Source organism: Acartia tonsa, chromosome 8 (assembly GCF_053477335.1).
Source record: "Acartia tonsa isolate MP-2025a chromosome 8, ASM5347733v1, whole genome shotgun sequence".
Lineage (NCBI taxonomy): Eukaryota > Metazoa > Arthropoda > Copepoda > Calanoida > Acartiidae > Acartia > Acartia tonsa.
The window spans coordinates 34394133-34417135 of record NC_137267.1 but is presented as its reverse complement, the minus strand read 5'-3'; the positions used below and the strand labels follow the sequence as shown (position 1 = coordinate 34417135).

General features: G+C 33.4%; 1 protein-coding gene across 1 annotated transcript; it reads right to left on the bottom strand.

Annotated features, from left to right (window-relative positions):
* Positions 1–3852: 3852 nt before the first annotated feature.
* On the bottom strand, positions 3853–19857 carry LOC145325541 (beta-1,3-galactosyltransferase 5-like). The gene is made up of 12 exons (XM_080168518.1): positions 19732–19857; positions 18827–18928; positions 18370–18519; positions 16701–16746; positions 16161–16211; positions 15729–15832; positions 14716–14804; positions 14088–14141; positions 13385–13545; positions 13202–13254; positions 12806–12904; positions 3853–3988 (listed from the first exon to the last, which is right to left on the bottom strand). The coding sequence occupies exons 1-12, from the start codon at positions 19743–19745 to the stop codon at positions 3901–3903; spliced, it is 1011 nt and encodes a 336-aa protein (XP_080024644.1). The 5' UTR covers positions 19746–19857; the 3' UTR covers positions 3853–3900.
* Positions 19858–23003: the final 3146 nt, after the last annotated feature.

Here is a 23003-nt window from a genome sequence, read left to right as displayed (position 1 = left end):
TTATTTCTGTAATTAGGTATTTTAAATAAAAAAAAACATTCAAAGTGCCACTAGAGGCCTCTAGGGGCGTAGCCGCTAGTATGAAATAAAATATTAAACAAATTTTTTTTTAATGAATAAACTTTATGACCAAATAAAAAGATATTGAGAAAAATAAACCTTTACTGTTGTTTTCCAAGGAAAATTAATAATGAATAATTAATATAATGTAAATGTCAAAATTAATTTTTACATCATCAAACTTGTTTTTAGTTTAATGAAAAGTTATATATATTACTTTCGGTAGTAATAATCATTTTAAGTAAACTCCTAACAATTTTTAACTTCTTTAATTTGACGCGGTTTGACTTCAACCCATATCGTTACATACCCAATGTCGCGAAATTGTTATTTATCGCATCTTATTATAGACAGCTTTCTCCGGATAAAAAACAGTTTTGTAATTCCCAAGGGCCAGGGCAAACAAAATTGTTGTTATTTTTATTTTATCTTTAGTGGAAAATTGTCTGTAATACGATGCTATACATGATTTTTCAGTATGGCAGAGAACCGGTTCTAATCCACCGGATATTAGTCGGTTTTGAAGCCATACATCATTCAAGCATATATAGATATAGAAAATTTTGTATTTTTGACTAAAAAATGACATTTGATTACACATTTTCATCAGGAAATTAATCATTTATTTAGATTCTATACATACATATCTTCTGCAGTATAATAAAATGTCAATTTCTATCATTTTAGGAAAATTAGAAAAATATTTGTTTTGGTTTTTTACAAAAATCCAAAAATTATTATCAAATAACTTTTCAAAAAACAACAAAAAAAAAATCCGCGAGACTGACTTGGACGAAATTCAAAAATTTACTATCATCATTTATGTTACCTTAATAGCATTCCTCCTCTTGGTTTATGGAGATAGAAAGAGAGAGAGTGTGTGTGTTTGTGTGAGAGAAAGAGAGGGATAAAGAAAAAAGAGAGAGAAAAGGAGAAAAACTTAGAGAATGGCAGAATAATGTTAGAAATATCCAATAAAGAGAAAAACCTAAAAACGTTTCACATATTTTAGAAAAAAACTACAAAAATATTTTAAAAAGAAGTAAAAAAAGTTAGCAGAAATCTTTATTTTCTACATTTAATTTATTTATAAAGATTGATATGTGAGGATAGGTAAGAAAAGAAAAGAGTAATTTTAGATAGCACATCAACCTATTTACTTCTCAAGATTTTGGAAATGCCTTTTTGATTGAATTGTAACCTTTTTGTAAGTATCGTCTCTCTCTCTCTCTCTCTATTTAGAAAGATTTTTGAATTTGGATAAAAAATCAACATCAATAAATAAAAAACACTATAGTCTATATCTAATTTTATTCTATACAAGTGAAAAAATAAGGAAGAGAGAGAAGAAAAGGGAGAAGATTTTTTTAAGAATAGGAAAATGGACAGAAATATATATAAAAGTGAAATATAAATGTTGCTACAAAATTGTTGATATCTTTCTATCTAGAGAGGTAAATGGTTTTTATTTCTAAATAACATTTAAATACCAATAGAAATATTTGCTGAAAAGCAGTACCCAAACGGTCCAGTGGGTATGGATTCTTTTTACAATGATTTCCAGTCTTCGCTATGTTTCATAACGTTATTGTATGGACATGGGTTTGTCGGAGGCTCAACAGTTGGTTCTCTCGGAGCAACAACAATAGTATCCACACAACTTGCAAAAGAACCTGTTTTTTAGTAGTGCAACTACCATACAAATTGAAATCTTTCTATCATGTATCAAATAAAGGATTTTATTTAATTTTTATATCTAAGTTTGGCGTTTTTCCTACTTTCCTTACTTCTTCGAAACAGACCTCCTATATGCTAGTTGGGCAGCAACTAGCCCTATTATATAAAAAGTAAGCATTTTTTGTCTGTAGATTCAGATTTCGACAACTACTGACCCGTCGGAGTTTTCCATTATAGGGAAGCTGCACATTTAGAAGATTTTAGACTAGGATGTAGGGGGATGTTAGTGAGACCAGGTGAATAAAAAATCAGCCATGTGACGTCATAAAAATTAGGGAGATGAGAGGAGAACTGGTAAAGAAAACCCATAAAAAGAGATGGATAATCCCTCTTTTTATAACGTCACATGGCTGATTTTTGAGTCAATTTGTCCCACTACTGGATTAAATCTACAGGCAATGTTACTTTAAATGAACACAACAATTACAAAAAGAATCTTAGAGATATAAATTAATATAATATCACATCAAAGTTACAGGGTATTGTATTTATAGGTATAATTTTATGTGATAGTTTCTAATTCTTGTCTTTAGGATTTATAATATGTGACAGAGGATAAAACAAGACCGAAAACAGTCATAGATGTATACCAAATTACTCACTGATGATAAAACTATGAAAGAAAGAGTGGAAAAGAGAGAGAGAGTTAGAGTTGCAGTTAATAATAGGTAAAGACGGAAGGCGTACGGACAGACAATATAAAGTAAGAGAAGCTGCGCTACAAAAAAAGAAAATAAGGCGAGGCTACATATAAAGCTGGTTCTAGGATTATTCTCTCATAATTGTATACCTTATCATTCTAGGTTACACTAGACAGACAAAATACTGACACAAACTGTGACAGAACGACTCCAGAACTCGTCTTTAATTTTATAGAGAAAGTGGAAGGTCAGATAGAAATAAAAGAAGGATAGGACAATGGGTAATAATTTGATTATTATCCTATTTCTTGGGTGTAATAGTCTCTCATATTATAATTGAAAGTGAACACGTTTTTGACAAAAGATAAGGTTTAAGTACTATTTCATTGAAAATACTATTTTTGAACAATTAACGTCCATGTACACACAATTAAAAACTATTGTCCAATAAAAATATTTAAAAAATTAAGGGGTAATTTTCAGGGGCAATTTTTCTAGTGATATGTTGGTACCTTTCCCCCAAAAACCTTCCCTTGGCTTATGTGAAGCTATATTGTAAAGGAGAACCATATCGGTTCAGATTCTAACCAATCACCTTCCTGAGTTCGAATTAGATAACAATCAAAGGAAATATTTTTTCCAGTATCGCTTCGAAAACTATTAATATCAGTTGGATTAGAACCGGTTCTCAGCAATACTGAAAAATTATGTATAGCATCGTATTTAATTATATCCAGTTTTCTACGGATATAAAAAAGTACAATTATTAGATTTAAAAAAAACCTGGTTTTAGTCTTATAATTGTACATTTTTATATCCGCGGAAAGCTGTTTATAATACGATTCGAGAACTAACTATTCCTTCCCTGTATCCCAGGGGAAAAATATGAATTGTTTTGACGTAAATTTAATTGAACTTCATCAAGAATTTTCTTCAGAAACTTGCGTTATATAAATAATTGTTAAATTTCAGTTAAAAAAATTAATTTATTATTACTTTGATCTTACACCAGATTATCATGTGAAACTTAAAGCTGGTTAAATTAAAAGTAACAGGATGTCTCTCTGTGCCGAGATATTCCGCTAATTGCTGAACTGATTTCACTCTCCTTTACAGTGAAGCTTTTTATAGGTCCCTAGAAGGGATAAGTCCAACGTTTCTTAGTTATTCATGCATAGAAAAAAATCCCTCCCCCCATATGTTTTTCTTTTAACTTCTTAAGACTATTAATTAAAAGTGGGATTCCCCACCCCCTTTAAAGTACTCCTAGCGGTAAAGATAAAAATGTATTAAATGGGAAGTGTTCTAAACCAGAGCAATAATTAAAATATTATAACGTATACATAGTGACGGACGGAAGGATAATAGGATATACTCTAATGATAGAGTAGCTTCATTTCCAACAATAAAAAAATAATAGTACAATTTTTATTGTCTAAACAAATATTAAAAACAATAAAAACTAGCACTTATGAATATTATCATAAATAGTTTTCATTCTTTCTGGGGTTATTTTGTGTCCGGTTATCAGGTTTTTCATATCACAATCCCTAAATAATAATAATCTTTAGTGAAATATACAGGGTGTCCCTCGTAAACTGTTTTTTTTGAAACGCTTATTACTCCCTTAATATTTGAGCTATCTTAGTAAAATAAAAAGTATTTGGCAGCATACTACTGACCATTTTATTGGGTAATGATAAAAAATCCACAAAATAAACAGGAAAAAATCTACGAGGTATTGCATAAGTGGTTCATTTTATTGAATTTAGACTAACCCACAAGAAAATATTTGCTTTGTGAAGTTTAAGATTAGTTAGGGTCCAAACGGCTGGTCGCTTAGACTTTCTAAGCACAAAAATTGAACAGACTTGACATGGCATACCAGAAATTCTCAATATTCAAGATTCTGAAGTGTAATTTAAGTGAAAAATATGTAAAAATAGGCATAATATTGGTCTTTTTTGTTAATTTTTCATGTGAGCTTGCTTCAAATGCACACAAGAGCCTGAAATATACCAGATTTTTTAATTAGACTACAATGCCAGTTCTTATAATGTCTGGAGTAAGTCTTTTTGATCCAACGTTTGACCACCAGCTGCTTTTAAATTTAACGAAGGCATATTTTTCTTGTGGATTAGTCTTATATTCACTAAAATCAGCCTGTTATGTACAACCTTGTAGATTTTTTTCTGTTATTTTTGCGGATTTTTCATCACTATATCATTAAATCTTAAAGTCTTTAGTCTTTAGTCTTTAGTCTTTAGTCTTTAGTCTTTAGTCTTTAGTCTTTAGTCTACCCTCCAGCTATCAACATCTATGGTAGCCACTGAGTAGACACTCTACCCTTTTTGACTCCCCCCAAGGATACCCCATCCCCCAGTCATCATACCCTCATCTACACACACTCGCAAGGCGCACACCAACCCCTCTCCCTCAGCTGTCCTACCCCCACCACACACACACTCTCTCTAGGCAGGCTATCAGCTGACACAAAGTGCCGGTAACGAAGCCCTCTCATTGGAGGAATTAGTTCCTACCGACAGATAAGAGATCTGATTGGTCCAACGCACTCTCATTCGGTCACATGACTTCAGGCTATTGGCTAATCTAGATTGATTAGTGTAACACGCGGGTTTTTACACCAGTTTTTATCTGACCACGCTCGAATATACATCTCAATTATATAGTGTTGCTGCTTTATAAAATGGCAAAGAAATTGCTAACGCAGGATGCCTTAGCTCAAGTAAGGTCATTTTTACAAAATGACATAAAGGATGCCATCAGTCAAGCCGTAACCGAGAGCGTACAAGCATACAAGAAACTTCAAAAGGTGAGCAGCGACACTCTTAGTAAAACTTTTTTATCTGAGATTCGTAGTTTGCGTGATTCAATTGAAACTTTAAATGTTAAACACCGCGACGAAATGAACGAACTTCGTACGTTAATGGAAGGTGGTGAACTTTCATCGGAACAGCAAATTGCTGTACGAGTGGTGTCATTAACAAAAAACTTTGAGAACTTTGTTGTTAATGCAAACGCGCGTGAAAAATGCCAATCCACACTCAATGATTATTTTTTGTCCCAACTTGCTCACAGGGAGCAAAGGGACAGACTGTGGAGCATTCGTGTTAATAATGTCCAGTGCCCATGGCTTGATAAAACGCCGACAAGTCGCGAGGTTTTTGACATTGTCATCAGGCCTGTCTTGGTCGAACAGGACCCCGACGCAAACATCAATTACTCTAATACCATAGAGTATTCTCATCCCCTAAGCCAGAGGGTTAAAGGCCCCAGAAATTATATCTTCAGGTTTTACTCTCGCCATATGCTTTTTCAGTTCATGCTCAACAAGAAGAAGCATTTACAACTGTTGGACAAGAAGGCTCGCGACAAGACAGGTTGGACCAGCGCCGCTGCAGTATCTTTCGACGGTAAGAGTTTTCTTAAGTGTGCCCACGATCTTGCGGACACAAATAGAAGCTTGATGACCTACCTACACAGCGCAGGAATCGCGTCTAGGACTAAACTGTCGGGCACCAGCGTCGCCTTCCAACCAAAAGATGGCCCCCCTAAGTGGATAAAAGTGCAGAATCCTATGGCTCGAAGCCACATCGGGCTGATCTCCCCACTGCCTCCCCTACAGGAAATATTAAGCACTGATAATTTGATTGTAAAATTCATGCGTGAAAATGGCCAATCTAACCGTAACCTTTTCTTTCAAGGTTTCGAAACAGAGATAAAGAGCCTACTGCAGGACCTGAAGGACAACAAGCTGCGTGGAGCCCAGACAGAGCAGGACCATGAGGATCAACATTCTCCAAATCATAGTGTCACTGTTGATGCTATCTCCACAGCCGAATTTCCTGCCATTGAGAATACTGGTGCCGCAATTCCCGCCAAGACAGGCTCGGCCCCAGGTACTACACCAGGCTCTACAACCACAGGTACTAACGCAACATCATCCTCAGTATCGACAAGGTCAGCAGCTGCCAAACCATGAACAATGCCACGAGCATTCCTCTATGGATATCGGGTCAAAATTAAGCCTTGAAAAGGTTATCGTCATATTAGTAGTGTACATTTTGTACAAATTTCACTTTAATTGAGCAATTACTAGGTACTATTAGGTACACATCAATATCAAAGCTCAAACTTATTACGCTTAGCCGTTTTTATAACTATCATTATTATTATAATCTGTATAATCTGTCAATAATCGTAAAATAATCAAATTCAATGAATTAGACTGATTAATGATAATTGTGTGTAAACATATACTGGTAATTGGTAATTAGTAATTAGCAAATTAATTTTAAAATTAACTTTATTTACTGATTTATTCTTCTTACTGATCTTCTTACTGATTTTTTTTACTGAATTTATCAAATCATTGTACTCGTTGGATGCGGGTAGGGGGGGGGGGAAAATAGTAGAGATTTTTTACCATGATTATTATATATGTTATTATTTTAGTGGAACACCTGCCGATAACTTCTGCCTGCATAGCTGAACCGGAAGCAGAACCTGCATCTCCAGATCCATGGCCTCCAGACACATCCTTAGACAGCTGGTTCTAGCCAGGTAGATGATATTTTGTGTCTAAATGAAAATGTGAACTATGACATCACTAGCATTCTCTATGACGATACGTTTAGAGAATACTCGAGCGACTATAACATTAAGTGTGACTATATAGACATAGATTCTCTTTTTAATAAATTCAAAAATACAAATGAGCAACTTTTTAAAATTTTTTCAATTAATATTCAAAGTCTCAATAGTAAAATCCAACAGTTAAGAAATCTAATTGAAACGGCCTCTCTGGAGGGAGTTGGTCCATCGGTCATCGCCGTCCAGGAGACCTGGTTGTCACAGGACTCGAACACAGATAGTTTAAGTTTAATAAATTACAACTTTATCTCCACCCCCCGACCAGAAGGGAGGGGCGGGGGAGTAGGGCTGTTTATTCATAGCAAATATCAAACAAAAGTTTTATTTCCAAATTTTTTTGTGCCACATATTTTTGAAACTATGTGTGTTAAAGTCACATTAGGGAGCTTTAAGGCATTGATAGTTAACGTTTATAGACCTCCACACAGAAACCCCGAGGACCTTGAATCATTTTTTAATATACTTGGTGACTTTTTAGATGTGATTGATGATAGCAACCTCCCTGTATTCATTGTGGGAGACTACAACTTAAATCTCTTCACGACTTATGACGTCTTGGGTCCTGCATCTCGTTTTTTTAATTTAATGGTAAGTAATGGGTATCTATCCTTAACGTTAAGAGCAACCAGAGTACATAATTTCTCGTACTCATTGATTGATTCAATTTTTTGCAAGGATTTCCTGGACAATTTTGTTGACTCACATGTAATTGTCACTGACCTATCAGACCATTTTGTATTATCTAGTTCCTTTTCACATATCATTCCAAAACCCCCAAAAAAACCACAATATTTTGAAAAAAGATTTTTGGAAGAAGCAAATATTGATAACCTCAATTATGAACTATCAATACAAAATTGGGATGAGGTCTTAAGCACAGAGGATGTTGATTTAGCCTATGCGAAATTTTTTTCAATTTTCTTTAATCTTTACAACTCATGTTGTCCCAAAGACAAAATTCGCAATAATCGCAGGACCATGCCGCAGTCGCCATGGATGTCTAATCACCTTCTGCTGTGCAATAGATTTAGGGACAAGTTGTATAGGAAATCCTTGAGTTACCCAACAGAAGAAAATAAGGATAGGTACTCAACTTACCGTAATAATTACCAGAGAGCTTGCAGGGAGAGAAAGAGAATATACTATCAATCTGAGCTTGAAAAAGCGGGCAAAGATGGCCGCAAAGTATGGCAAGTATTAAGGGAGGTAATGGGTAAATCCAAGTATTCAAGTGATCTTGAATACCTGGAAATTAATGGAGCAAAAATTGAGAACAAAAAGGAAATAGCCAACGCCTTTAATTCCCACTTTGCAAAATTGGGTGAGAACCTTACCCCTGAAATTCCCCAAACATCAAAAGATTTTAGGGATTATTTACCCCCCCCCATTAATGATAGTATATTCATTCCTCCCCTGGATGAACTCCAGGTATTTAACATAATAACGAGCTGCAGGCCCAAGACGGCCAAGGACGTGAACGATGTAAGTTGTAAACTCTTAATTCAATGTGCCGCTAACCTGGTGCGGCCATTGACGCACATATATAATCTTAGCTTTTCACAAGGAATTTTTCCCTCAGGGATGAAAGTGAGCAAGAATGTAGTCGTTTATAAATCAGGGCCGTTGACCAGCTTAGATAGCTGGAGGGGTGTTTCTATCATCAACACATTCTCGAAGCCACTCGAGAAGATCATGTACAAATCACTATATGAATTTTTAGATGAAAGATCCTTTTTCTCCACGCGACAGTTCGGATTCCGTCCGGGCCTCTCCACGGCACATAATGTTCTTGATCTTGTCAATCGTATCACGGCGGCACTTTCCGAAAAGAAAGTGTGCGCCGGGATATTAATTGATATCAAGAAGTGTTTCGATCTTGTGGATCGAAACATCTTGTTGAAAAAACTCGAGCATTATGGCTGCCGTGGAGTGGTCCTGAGGTGGTTCGAAAGCTACTTTGAAGGACGGTCACAACAGGTTGCGTTTGGGGGAGAATTTTCTGATGTACTATCTATCCTTATCGGTGTTCTCCAGGGAAGTACACTCGGTGTACTTCTCTTTCTTATCATAGTTAATGATCTAGACTCTGCCACTAGAGACGCATTGCTGTCTCTTTTTGCAGATGACACATTTTGTCTTTTAACAGCTGACAACATTAGGGATCTGTTTATTAAGATTGAAAATACTCTTCCTCAAATTACTGAATGGTACAACAGTAATAAACTTATTATAAATAGCAAAAAAACCAAGGTTATTTTGTTTCAATCGCCAAGGCAAAATTTCACGGAAGAGGAAAAAAATCTTATAAAACAGTTTCCAGTTTTTATCAATTCTAACCATGAAGGAGAGAACCTTCCAGAAAAAATCCAGAAACTAGATCATATAACTTTTTCGAATAGTAACCCTGGAGAACAAGCCGCAAGGCACCTGGGTATTCAAATCGATGAGAAATTGTCTTTCAAAGTCCATTTTAATTTAATGCACAAAAGAATTTTAAAAATCGTATACTCATTACGTCAAATGCGTCATATACTTGACTCGCAACATCTTAAATTGCTCTATTTTGCCTACATAAAGTCTGTTCTCAACTATTGTTTAATTGTATTCACTGCTGTTCCAAACACCTTATTGGAGCCAATCTTAAAGCTCCAAAAGGAGTGCTGCCGCTTAATAGCAAAAAAACCACGCCGTTTTCCATCAAATATTTTATTTAAACAATTGGAAATTTTACCAATCAGGAAACAAATGGAATACGAAGTGTTTTTATTTATGTACAAATATAAAAACAATATGCAGCCAAGAGTTTTTGATGGTGTCTGGAACACACGTGATACAATTCACGATTATGAAACCAGATTTAGAAATAATTTCATAGTAGATCAAGCCAATAGAAATTTTATATTCAATTCACCATTACATTTTTTCCCAAGACTTTGGAACACATTACCTGAAAATTTAAAAACAATACCTACATTCCTGGAGTTCAAACGGAAAGCTTTTTACTTTGTATTAAACTCAATATAATGGTTTCATTCTTTATTTTTCATTCTTTATTTTTCAGTCTTAATCTTCTTATATTTTATCCTTATTTTAACTTATCAATAGTTTATTTTTACACTTTATGCAGGCAACAATATATCATAACATCATACTCATACTCATAATCACCAGAGCAATTTAAGTTGGATTCAAGTATCCTTCTTTTTTTTGATTTTTTGATTTTTTGGAATCTTTATCCCTATCATATTTAAAATGAGTATACGATTAAAAGGTTTTTTTGTACATTTCTCAAATATTTCACGCATCGGTTTGACATACTTAATTATAGCATCGGATCATTCTGTCCTAAATTTCAACCAAAATTTTGATGCCTTCAAGCAATGTTTTTTCTCTTTCCTTCTTTTCATTCATTGGGGTTGTACATGGTCGTCTCAGGGACTAAGGGATTCATTGGAAATTTAGCAAGGGTTGAAACTTAGTTCAAGAACGTCGGAGTTTTCTGTAAACGGCCGGGAAACGTTAAATACAAATGACCAATTAATATCAAATTAGCTACCTAGGACTTAATACACATAGAAATTCTTCTTTAATCTTAACTTTTTCAAATTCAAATTTAATTTCGATTCATTTTTCAACTTAATTTTATTTTTCAATTTTATTTTTTCAATTAATTTATCTAATTTATTTTAGACTACCTTGTCCCGGTCTGTACAACCAGGAGCTCCTGGAAGGCGTACATTGTGTCCTTCGAGTCCGACCTAAATACCTACATCCCCGTCGTCGAGTTGTCGTTCAAAATAGAGCTCTTACTAGATGTTAACCCCTGCAATTAAATTAAATTCATTCAACAAATTTTTTACATTACAGTTTTTTATCAATTTTTTAGCAACTCCTTTCCAATATTCTCTTTTCAACATTTTTTCAACATGTTTCTTCATAACAATATTTAAATTTAAATTTACAATTTTTCTTTCATTTTCAACTTACTTTTACGGGGGAGCGCATCTAGAAACCTGTTGAGATTCTCACAAAATTTATTAAATTTTATTAAATTCTAAACAAATTCCTATTTTTAATCAAAATTCCTTCTTTTTTCGTAATCTTTTTAGTTTTTTCTTTCTAAATTTTCTTTGGTCACACGAAATGTCTATATGTCATGATTAGGTTGGTTCATATTTACATGTTGGGCACAGGATCCATCTATCTGTCTAATCGCTAGCCGGTCAACTCGTTGACCGGTCACGTACTAACATTGCTGTACAGGTTGACATATGGAAGTTATGGAGAAGGGGTTGCAGGCAAAGCTGATGTGAAGGCGAGCTCGTAGATGTTAAAGCGGTGGAACCACGAGCGGATAACTTTCTGATCCGCATTTATATGGCGGTCACCGGCCGGCGAAAGTGGTACCGACACCAACCACAGTCCAGCCCGAAGTAGGCTCAGCCGCACCTGGCCCGCCAAGAGAAATCACCTAGTTTATCAAATTCCGCAATTATGTTTACCAGTAACAATAAAAACATATAATTATTATCGTTATATTATGAAATATTAACATGTAATTTCAATATAATAATTAATTGTCTATGTGATTTACTCATAACAGGATTGAAGAGTTATTGAATAAAAGTTCTTATTATTATTATTATTATTATTATTATTATTAAATGGTCAGTAGTAGGCTGCCAAATACTTTTTAGTTTACTAAGATAGCTCAAATATTAAGGGAGTAATAAGCGTTTCAAAAAAAACCAGTTTGCGAGGGACACCCTGTAGATACAGAAAAAAGATAAATAAATAGATAAATAAATGGATAAATAGAGATATAAATGGATGAGGTAGAGTTTTTCATTTAATGGATATGTGATAAGATCGAGAAAAAGGAGAATAGATTTAAAATTCATTAGTTAAATATTTTGATAGCTAGATGCATTAAAAATTGAAATAATTAAATAAATAGTAAGATAGATTACAATAATTAAAGAAATAAATCAATGGTTTTTTTTATGTATTCCATTTTGTTAAACTACTTATCTTTGTACAAGTTGTCCACAGCTGAATATACTATCATGTATTTTGTTGACATGACCAGCACTGTGGGCACTGTGACCAGTCATGGATGTACATACCTTTGTACTAGTTGTCCACAGCTGAATATACTATCATGTACTTTGTTTACATGACCGGCTCTACGGGCACAGTGACCGGTCATGAATGTTCATATCTTTGTACAAGTTGTCCACAGCTGAATATATTATCATGTACTTTGTTGACATGACTGGCTCTACGGGCACAGTGACCGGTCATGAATGTTCATATCATTGTACAAGTTGTCCACAGCTAAATATATTATCATGTACTTTATTGCCATGACCAGCTGTACGGCCACAGTGACCAGTTATGAATGTAAATACCTTTGTACAAGTTGTTCACAGCTATATATGCTATCATGTACTTTGTTGACATGACTGGCTCTGCGGGCACAGTGACCGGTCATGAATGTTCATATCTTTGTACAAGTCCACAGATAAATATATTATCATGTAGTTTGTTGACATGACCGGCTCTGCGGTCACAATGACCGGTAATAAATGTATTTACCTTTTAACAAGTTGTTCACAGCTGAATATACTATCATGTACTTTGTTAACATAATCAGCTGTACGGTCACAGTGACCAGTCATAAATGTATATACCTTTGTACTAGTTGTCCACAGCTGAATATACTATCATGTACTTTGTTGACATGACCGGCTCTGCGGGCACAATGACCCGTCATAAATGCATCTTCAACCCTAAGATAAATATATTCATAGGGTATATATTTTAATCCTTATGTGAATATAATAGGATGACTGTCTGTTTATTATGAAATATATGATTCTTCTTTTCAGTTAAAGGTTCTTCCATCCACCCAAGGAAAATCCCCCGACCCAAAATGTTATTAGAGGCCCCTAGGGTTAATTATTGGTTGTATGATAATTCGTCACATTCTGTTTTGTTAAAAACTAAACCAAAGGACTGAAAAAAATAATCACGAAACCTATAAAACAAAGTTTTTAGGTTGTGTGATTTAAAATAAATTTCCATACCTGATTATGCTTATATTTTGTGAAATTATGGAAAGTTCAGGAATTAGATCTCTGTAATTTAATAATTTTATGGATAATTGGCAATTAGTTCATAGAAAATTGAATAAAAATGTATTTGTCTTAGGAATCATTATTCCAAATTTAAAATCAAGCGGATTAAATTTTTAAATCCATAAAATTCCTTGTTATAACATAACCAGCTCCCGCAGTGAATGGGGGATGGGGTGTTGGGAAAGCCCGTCCTGGAGAATATGGCAGTCCCTCAGGGGGCTGGGGGATGCCCCCGTTGGGCAGCAGTGGGGGCAGGTTGTCATTGTTGTATGATGGTATAGGCTGCAATGATCCTGCAAAATAAGGATATAAAGCGACAATATATTATGAAAATTACATAAATTTCCGACTAACAAGGATGACAATACCCATAAAAGCAAAGCTCTGATACGGTATGACAAAACTGACATTAACACTTGTGGAGTGTCAGAACTAAACAAGCATAATATAAAGTTTTAACATACTGTTTAAGGACATACTTATTTTTAGGACTTGATGCTTCACTTTTAACATGGGAAACCATATTTTGATAAAGAAAGATAATTTTTATTATTGGAAATTAAAATATACATTCAAAAAATTACAGGCCTTTATAAGTAGATAGGCATACCTATTTGGTTTTAAAACAATTAAATCAGCCCTATTTCCATTGTAAAGTTTACTAGTAGCTGTGCCTCTATCACCTAGGAGCTCTGTTGATTGAAGAAGGAAAATATAGCCTAAAATCGTCACAAGAACAAATCTAAAACAGCTTCTCTATGATGCAGAACTCAATCAGTTCAGTTGTTGGCGAGATTTTAATGGACAAACAAAACGTCTCATCTATATTAAATACCTTGTATACTGTTCTTTATGCAGCCATAAATAGTTCTTTTCTCGTTTCCTCTACCTAAAATATACACAAATAAATCAATTATAAAAGTTAAGTTTTCAATTCTTAAAAAAATAAGGTTTTAGGACGTAAAACTTATATGTAAGTGTAAATCAGAACGACCAAATAATAGTAAGATCTCTAATTTTGCAAGAATAGTATCTGTACAACCTCCAATCATAATCCAGCAAAAATTAATTGGATACAAGGCCATAATGGAATAGTTCTTTATCGTATCGTATCATAGACAGCTCTCCTCGGATAGTAATATGGACACATTACAATCTTTCCCGATTTTACTTTTTTGCGGAACATGATTCCCGTTACGTCATATTTTTCTTCCCCCCTTCCCTGTTTCGGGAAAGAAAAATATGACGTAACTGGAATCATGTTCCGCAAAAGTAATACAAAATCGGGAAAGATTGTAATGTGTCGTAATATGTAAAACATGTAAAATTAATTCCAGTTTAGTTGGTATTGTTTTCATTTTTCGAAAACTTATCTGTATTTCGGAACAATGGATGATTTTTCATTGTGGTTCTAATCCGACGAATATTAATCGGTTTTGAAGCCTTGCTGAAAAACAATTCACCTGTCAAAAATGTATTTAATTTTGCAATATTGAGATAGATGTCGTCATCTGTTTTCATAACATAGCGAGCTGACCCACAATTTTCACTAACCAATTGTACATTCCTTAATTACCTTTTTGGTCACCAGCGGCCGCGACTCTATATTCAAAGGACATAAAAAGAGCCTGAAACCATACCCAGACATTATCATAAAATGAAATAGATTAAAAAAAATTAAGGAAACCATATCGGTTCAGCTGTTCATACAAAAATAATTATATAATAGGATAAAAAGACGTAATGACCGAATAATCCTTCAATGTTAAAAGATAAATTCTAGAAGACAGATCACAAGACTCTTAATCTAAAGGGGCGTGGTTACACCCCCCACCCCTTCTGACTATCTCTATTTAATTGTAGTGAAGAAATTAGTTTCATGCCAGTAATGTAATAAAAATATTAGCTTATCAGCTACAAATAAAAAAAGGGTAAAATATTAAACAAGTTGGTTAAGGAGGAAATTATAATTGTTGATATAAAATTTAAAGTTTTAATAAACAACTTTCTTTCTTTACGATTTTGATATTGTAATAAATATAAATTCATATATATAATTCAATTTGAAACTGCAAATAATAATAAAACATATTTGATTTTGTTCATGTAATATAATATATTAAGCTTTTGTTAAATTGTAAAGAGACATCTAGCAATAAATAATTGTACTATTATTCAATGTAGTGAATCTTTAGGCTATAAGGCGTTGCTATAGAAGAACCAAAAACAAAAACACTAATCCTACAAAATACATAATCCAACAAAGATAAGTTAGGTTAGGTTAAGATAATTGGATATAAATTTGTGCATAGCATATCCAATAATCATATGCACAAATTTGTACGTCAAATTAAAGACGTAAAAAATCGCACCTTACTGCTGTTCTGTCAGGTTAGTGACATCAATAGTAAGTGTAGTGGGAATGCCTTAGCGTAACACAACTGCTAATATTGTTAAAAGAATGTATAGTTTCCTAGCCCATTTGATGGCCCCAATAGTTTTAAGAGTCAGATTTGAATATGAATCCAAGAAATCCTCTTGTAAGATATCTCCATGCTCCAAAAACTCCTCGGAAATTTCCTTAACAAAAATAATTGTATATCTAGAAGTGAAGCTAATCTATAGCTATAAATTCATGTTCGTTCGTTCATGGACACGAGCTTTAGACCAACTGACCAATAGATATGAAATGTTACAGACAGACGGAAAATTTACAGGTGGACAATCGATTATAGATTAGCTTCGCTAAAACATTCCTACACAAAAAAATATATTCTAAAAATATCCTTTGCCTTATATTTAATTTAACTACAGGAACTTTTTACAAAAGCACGCTCTATTTCTTTAAGTTTAGCTTAAATAAAAAATTTTTTGTGACCATCTCTTCCTTTAAAATCAAATCACTTACTTTTTGATATTGTTCTTTAGTTTCCTTTGGTACCCCTATCAGATACAAAACCTATAAAAACAAGAATGACAACATACATAAAGTGAAGCTCTAAAATCAGAATAAAGGACAAACCAAAAATTATTCTCGTAGAGTGACATAACTGAAAATAATCAGAACATTTATTTGGAAGTCTAAACAAAATTGTACATAAATTTGTTGCAAAATTGCCTAAATATAGATTACAGTAAAAGAACATACTTGCTTTTTAGGATTTAATAATGTGTTGCTTATAATAATGTACTTTGTTATCTTAGGAATCAATATTATCAAAATTAGAGGAATAGGATAATCATATCATAAAAAAGTTGTCAAAAAAGTAAAAAAATAAGCATGTTTTAAATGGATGTACGGACGATTAAAGGGTTGTTACGCTTCTTAATAGGAATTGTCATAAATAGTTTGAAATCGATTGAACAATTCTAACATGTTTGAAATTCGATATTTTTACCAATCTAAAAAAGTAAAATCTTTTTTTTTTATAATTGAAAAGATTTTTACCTTAGCTTTATATTTTGCCAATGATTCTTTTGAACCCCAAGTTGACCTAAACAAAACATACAACAAGGATGACATTAGACTAGTAAAACAATAGAAGGGGAAGGTTTCAGAAAACTTTATGTCCCCAGCCCGTGGACCCTGTTACGACTTTCAATTAGGTTAATAGTGTCGTACAAGTTGCTACAAAAGAGCAGAAAGCAGACGAAAAAGGTCTCCAAGATAGGGGCAAGGTAGTTGTCAATACATATTACATTTATTACGATGACAATAAAGATAATACACTATATAAGATGTAAAAATATATTTTTACAGTAATGTTGTTATTTCATTATTTCCTATTCTATAAAGTAGTAAGGTTTTTAGTCAGTGGCTTAAGATCTCGCTGACCCTTGAATCGATTGTTTTCTCCATTTAAGATAAGCATCACATAGTTCTCCGGATTATTATAGGCTATTCTATTTTTCGATTTAAGTCTTGGCTTTTCTCTACCCCTTTGAATACACATTTCCTGGAAGCTAGAGGTGCAACCGCTTGTAAAATATAAAGCCCTATTTCAAATCAACACACTTTTTAGGAAGTATCATGTTAATCGGATAATTCTTTCATATAAACAAATTGCGTTAGACCTGACTAACATACAGCCTAAATTAATGAAAGCTTCGACTATGATAAAATATAACTATAACAAGGATGAAAACATCCATGAGTAGACAAGCAAAAAATGAAATAATAGATAGAAAATCAAGAAACGTTTATTTATGAATATACATTCATGTATCACCGACAGACAGACGGACAGGTAAATCATATACAGGATGCTCATTGGTACAGGGAATCTTCACGAAAAATGTCAGCTGTCTATCTTGAATAGCAAATAATTCAAAGTATAAAGTAGCCTAGCTTTTCAAAAAACGTATCTTTATAATCTGTGGATTCATGAATATCGAAAATATGATTAAAAATTGGAAATATGTCTAAATAGATATTTTTTCTAGAATCAAAAATTAAAAATGTTTTTATCTTATTTTTAGATTTCTTATTATCATAAAGTTTGGAATTTGTATTTTCAAAATTTCTTTCTATCTACCTTTCAGTTTTTTTTTATGTATACTTTTTGTCTATCTGTCAGTGTATGTTTGTCTTCTTTCTTTTAATCAATCAATCTATCTATATATATATCTATTCACGGTATATAGAGAACCTAATACTATCTATCTATCTATCTACCTATCTATCTATCTATCTATCTATCTATCTATCTATCTATCTATCTATCTATCTATCTATCTATCTATCTATCTATCTATCTATCTATCTATCTATCTATCTATCTATCTATCTATCTATCTATCTATCTCTCTATCTATCTATCTATCTATCTATCTATCTATCTATCTATCTATCTATCTATCTATCTATCTATATATCTATCTATCTATCTATCTATCTATCTATCTATCTATCTATCTATCTATCTATCTATCTATCTATCTATCTATCTATCTATCTATCTCTCTATCTATCTATCTATCTATCTATCTATCTATCTATCTATCTATCTATCTATCTATCTATCTATCTATATATCTATCTATCTATCTATCTATCTATCTATATATCTATCTATCTATCTATCTATCTATCTATCTATCTATCTACAATTATTTACCTAATAGCGTATCTTCTATCCGCATGATTGATAGCCGAAGCAACAAGAATAAGAATATTAACAGCTGCGACTGCTTCTGGCAGCTGCTGCTGATAGCCGCCACAAAACTGGCCGCCAGGATCTACTAGCCGCTTGTAATTGTGTGGATTTCTAAAATGATGGTTTATATTGATCAAGAAATAATCAGTTTTTTTTAAAACACGTTATTTACATTACTATTTCTCAATAATTTCCAGGAATAATAATTTCTTAGTTTTAGTGGTGGTTTCCCTAAAAGTGCCAAGCAACAAAGAAGGGAGGGGGGGGGGGGTACCCTAGGTTAGGTCAAATTGGGTATAGCCGCAGGTTTATAGCTTATTTCTGCTTTTAAGAAAATCCGTTCTTTTTTCATACAATTGAAAGCTTGGTATCTTTAAAGCTACGCTACTAATGATCATAGTTGTTCTAAATTACTTACTTATATTGATTGATATGTAGTTGATCCGTGGGCGTTTTCTGTAAAATCTTGTACGTCAAGAAAATAATAATGGTCCAACCAGGAACTGTTATATATTTGGATCTAAACATAATAATATTATAATTTTAATAATATTATAATTATGTTCTGTAGGTGTTTCCGTTAATTTAGGCATATTAGAATTGTCCTTTCAAACTTTGGATGATAATCTCTGTAACAATAAAGAGTTGCAACTCTATCGTTACCAGAAAGTCAGTATGTCAATTCAAAACATGCTAATTTTAATTTTTTTGACAGCAGTTTTTAGGATATAATTATCCTATTAATCTAACAATCTAACAAATCCTTAAACAGTATCCCGTTTCGCAATTTTGCAATAAACATATATACTTATTATACTTTTGAATACTAATAGTTAGGGAGGAGGGGGGGGGGGGATGGACGTTTGACAGTAGAATTATATACACATTCTCTTATTCGTAGGCTTCAAAACTTTTAATCAGGTATCCTAAGGAATAAGATAATGGAAGAAAACCAGACCTTCAATAAAAATAAACAAGAATAACTCCTCCGTTTGAATAAATTTCAAACAAGATTGAACAATTCTTGTTTGAACCGACCAATCAAGACTCAATAATAATACCCAAACGCACGAGAAAATGCGGTTTTAAAACTTAAATACATAATGATACGCAGTACAAACTTTTACAGCAATAATTTTAATCTACAGAGTGGGTAATTTGCTTATATATAATTAAGGATGTACTTAGATTTTTTTAAAACTAAAATTATTAGTATAAAACATTTACTTTTGATCATTAAATAAGATAAAATCTGATTTTACAAAAGGCTCAACAAGGCGATAAGAAAAAATTTATTTTAAAAAATCTTTACTTTCAACTTACCTAAAATTCCACATATTAACTTATTTATCACACTATCACACTATATCATTTTGTTAAACCATTCACATCTTAGAATATAAACAAAATCAGCTGATTTACAGAGCTGGTTACGCGCTTACGCACCAATACGCTCGTAGTGACGCACACACGAATACGCAAGTGACGCACGCACCACGTACGCCCGGCATGAGTACGTAGCTATGATGTACGCATAGAGACTAGTATAGTAAAAATTCTGGATATTAATATTCTTAACTCTTTAATGGTTAACGTCAATGTTATTTCTATAATTATTTGTCCTTTCTACTTAATCATATCTTGTAAGAAAAGTTATTTATCGCATCGTAGTATAGACAGCTTTTCGCGGATATTAAATGAAAAATTATGAGATTTAAACGAGTTTAGTTAGACCCGAGGGGCCGAAGATCCGAGCGAACAAAACTGGTTTTAATTCTATGAAAAAGATTGTGTGAATTACAATACCATACAAGATTTTTCAGTATGGCAGAGAACCGGTTCTAATCCAGCAGATATTAATCGGTTTCGAAGACATACTGTAAAATTATTTTTTTGAGTGTTGAGTTTTTATAACATTTGCCCCTGTCCTAGATGTATAGAGGTAGAAAAGGATTGGTTTTTCAAGGTCATATTACAATTTTTATATGTGAATGTGTGTGTGTGAGTGAGTGTGTGTGAATGTGTGTATGTATGTAAGTGTATATGGAGGCTCATCTTCAAATTTTAACTAGAAGGCATTAGGTCAAAACCAGCAGAGGTGAAATTAAAAGTTAATGATAACATTGATACTTTTACTCTAATAGAGCTTTGAGCAATGAAAATCCTCAACAATTTTCTTTTGAAAACTTTTAATTGTAGTAGGAGTCATCATGCAAAGTTTGAAATTAACAAGGATAAAAACATCCATAAGTAGCGAAGCTCAAAATTTATTGATAGACATCAGGAAAAAATAATCTTCTGAGTATGTTAAAAAGACATAAATGAAATAAATCACGAAACCTTTTAAAAATGTATAATATCTTTTGAAGCATTAAGCTAAGAATAAAAACGTAAAAATCTAGGAATCAATCTAGCACCCCAACCAATAGCAAGTCTTTATCAAACTTGGTGAAAATATGTATAATGTTGACTTAATTAATCCCTAAACATTCCAGCTGTTTATCTTGAACAGGAGTCGAAAAAAACCATGAAAACTTGAAAAACCAGGAATCGATCTAGCACCCCAACAAATTATCATTTCTTGAAAAAAACTTTATAGTTATGTGTAAAATGTTGACTTAATTAATCCCTAAAAATTCCAGCAGTTTATCTTGAACAGGAGTTGAGATAATCATTAAAACTTGGAAAAACTAGGAATCGATATAGCACCCCAATCAATATACAAATCTTAATAAAACTTAGTAAAAACATGTAGGATGCAAAATTACTTAATCCATGAAAATTTCAGTTGTCTGTCTTGAAAAGGAATGGAGAAAATTACGAAAACTCAGAGCTACTTGTAATGGACAATCTTCCCCAGTAAAAGATGTATGTAAAGATGTATTATTTTGTTGAATAAGGAGCTTTTTTCTTTACTTACTTAAAAATTTATACGTTTTGATGATTTTTTCATGTCATGACGACATTTTAGAAAATATTATACTTTTTTTGATTATCAAATAAATAAATTTATTGGAAACAATTAAGTGGTCATATTGATTGCCAGTGACTTCGCCTCTAGCATTTAGGGGAGGGATCAGATCAACAGATGACAGTAAAATAGCTTTTTAAAGTAGCCTTAAATGAATCGGGATTTATTTAAAGCTCTCCAAAAATAAATAAACCAATCGGTTCACTGGTTAGCGAGATCTAGATGGAAAAACAGAGAACCTTACTGCTTTATAAAAAAAACTAGCGGCTTCGCCCCTAGCCTCTAGGGGCTTTGCCCCGAGAGGTGGTAAAAAAATTAATATTTATTGTTTTAAGTGAGAGAATGTTGCTATTCTTTCATTCAAAATAAATGCTGGAATAAAAAATAATAAAGGGCAGCCTGCGGCAGCCTGTGGCAGAGCAAAATAAAAAATAAGGGGGGAATTTTTTTGTTTTTGGGGGGGTTAGGGGTGTCCCACCCCCCAAGAAAATAGCTTAAAACCACCACAGGACCAATAGGTATATACCCTCAAGAGTAGAATCCGATCGGTTCATTGGTTACCGAGATCTTAAGCTTCAGACGGACGGACGGACGGACGGACGGACGGACAGACAGACAGACAGACATCATACTACTTTGTATTATTGAAGGATATCTAAACAAGTAATAAAATCACAAAACCTCATAAATTACATAAATCTACTACTTCAAATACTAATCACCAACCCTATCAAATTTTAAATCAGCTTTGTAACAAAGCGAATTTCTTTACTTAGATTAAATATTTCTTGCTGAATTTATAATTTTTACATGAAAATGTTTATTGATCATTTTAAAATGTTACCCTACAATTAACTTTTTCACCAAACTCTACCGTCAATTTAGTTTGATACAATGGTCCTCATTCATGGGTTAATTTGTTCATCCAGTAAGAGGGTAGAGGATGAGGTAAAAGGTTTGGTTGGAAGTATCGTTATTTTAGCCATCTGCGAGTATTACTTAAAGAGAGTACATGAAAAGCTGGTGCAACTGTGGTAATACGGCAACCGACGGACGGGTAGTTTACAGAATTGCTACGCAGTGGCTTATCATGACAAGCCTTCTGCACTAATCCTATTATATCACCATTTACCTCATGACCGCAGATGACCCCGTTGCGCAGCGGTCAAACTGGACTGGCTAAATAGGGGAGGGGCACGGACACGCAGCTATCACGCGCCCCTCACGCAACTATACAACCGGGAGGCGATGCCTCCCCCTTTACCACAGCTACTCCCACAGACTGTCTACCGCCGTGGGCTACGCCCTTGTCTCCCACACCCCCTTCAAACCTAACCTATTGTTATAATCTATTTGTATATATATAGTAAACATCCATTGTAAATGTATTCAGATAAATATATAATTTCTGTATGACTAAATCCTGCTAGTTTGTTTTGGTAGAATACTTCAAGGCTAGGGCTCGTTGGATTCGAACTCGCAACCGGTGAGCTGAAACGCTTCGGCTTACCACATCTTGGTGTCAGCGTGTTTCAATCGAGCCCTACAGAAATTAGCCTATTCTACCTCTGATTGGACCCTTTTGCAAGTAAGGGAACAGTCAGCTGCCAACTGAGAAGCCAAC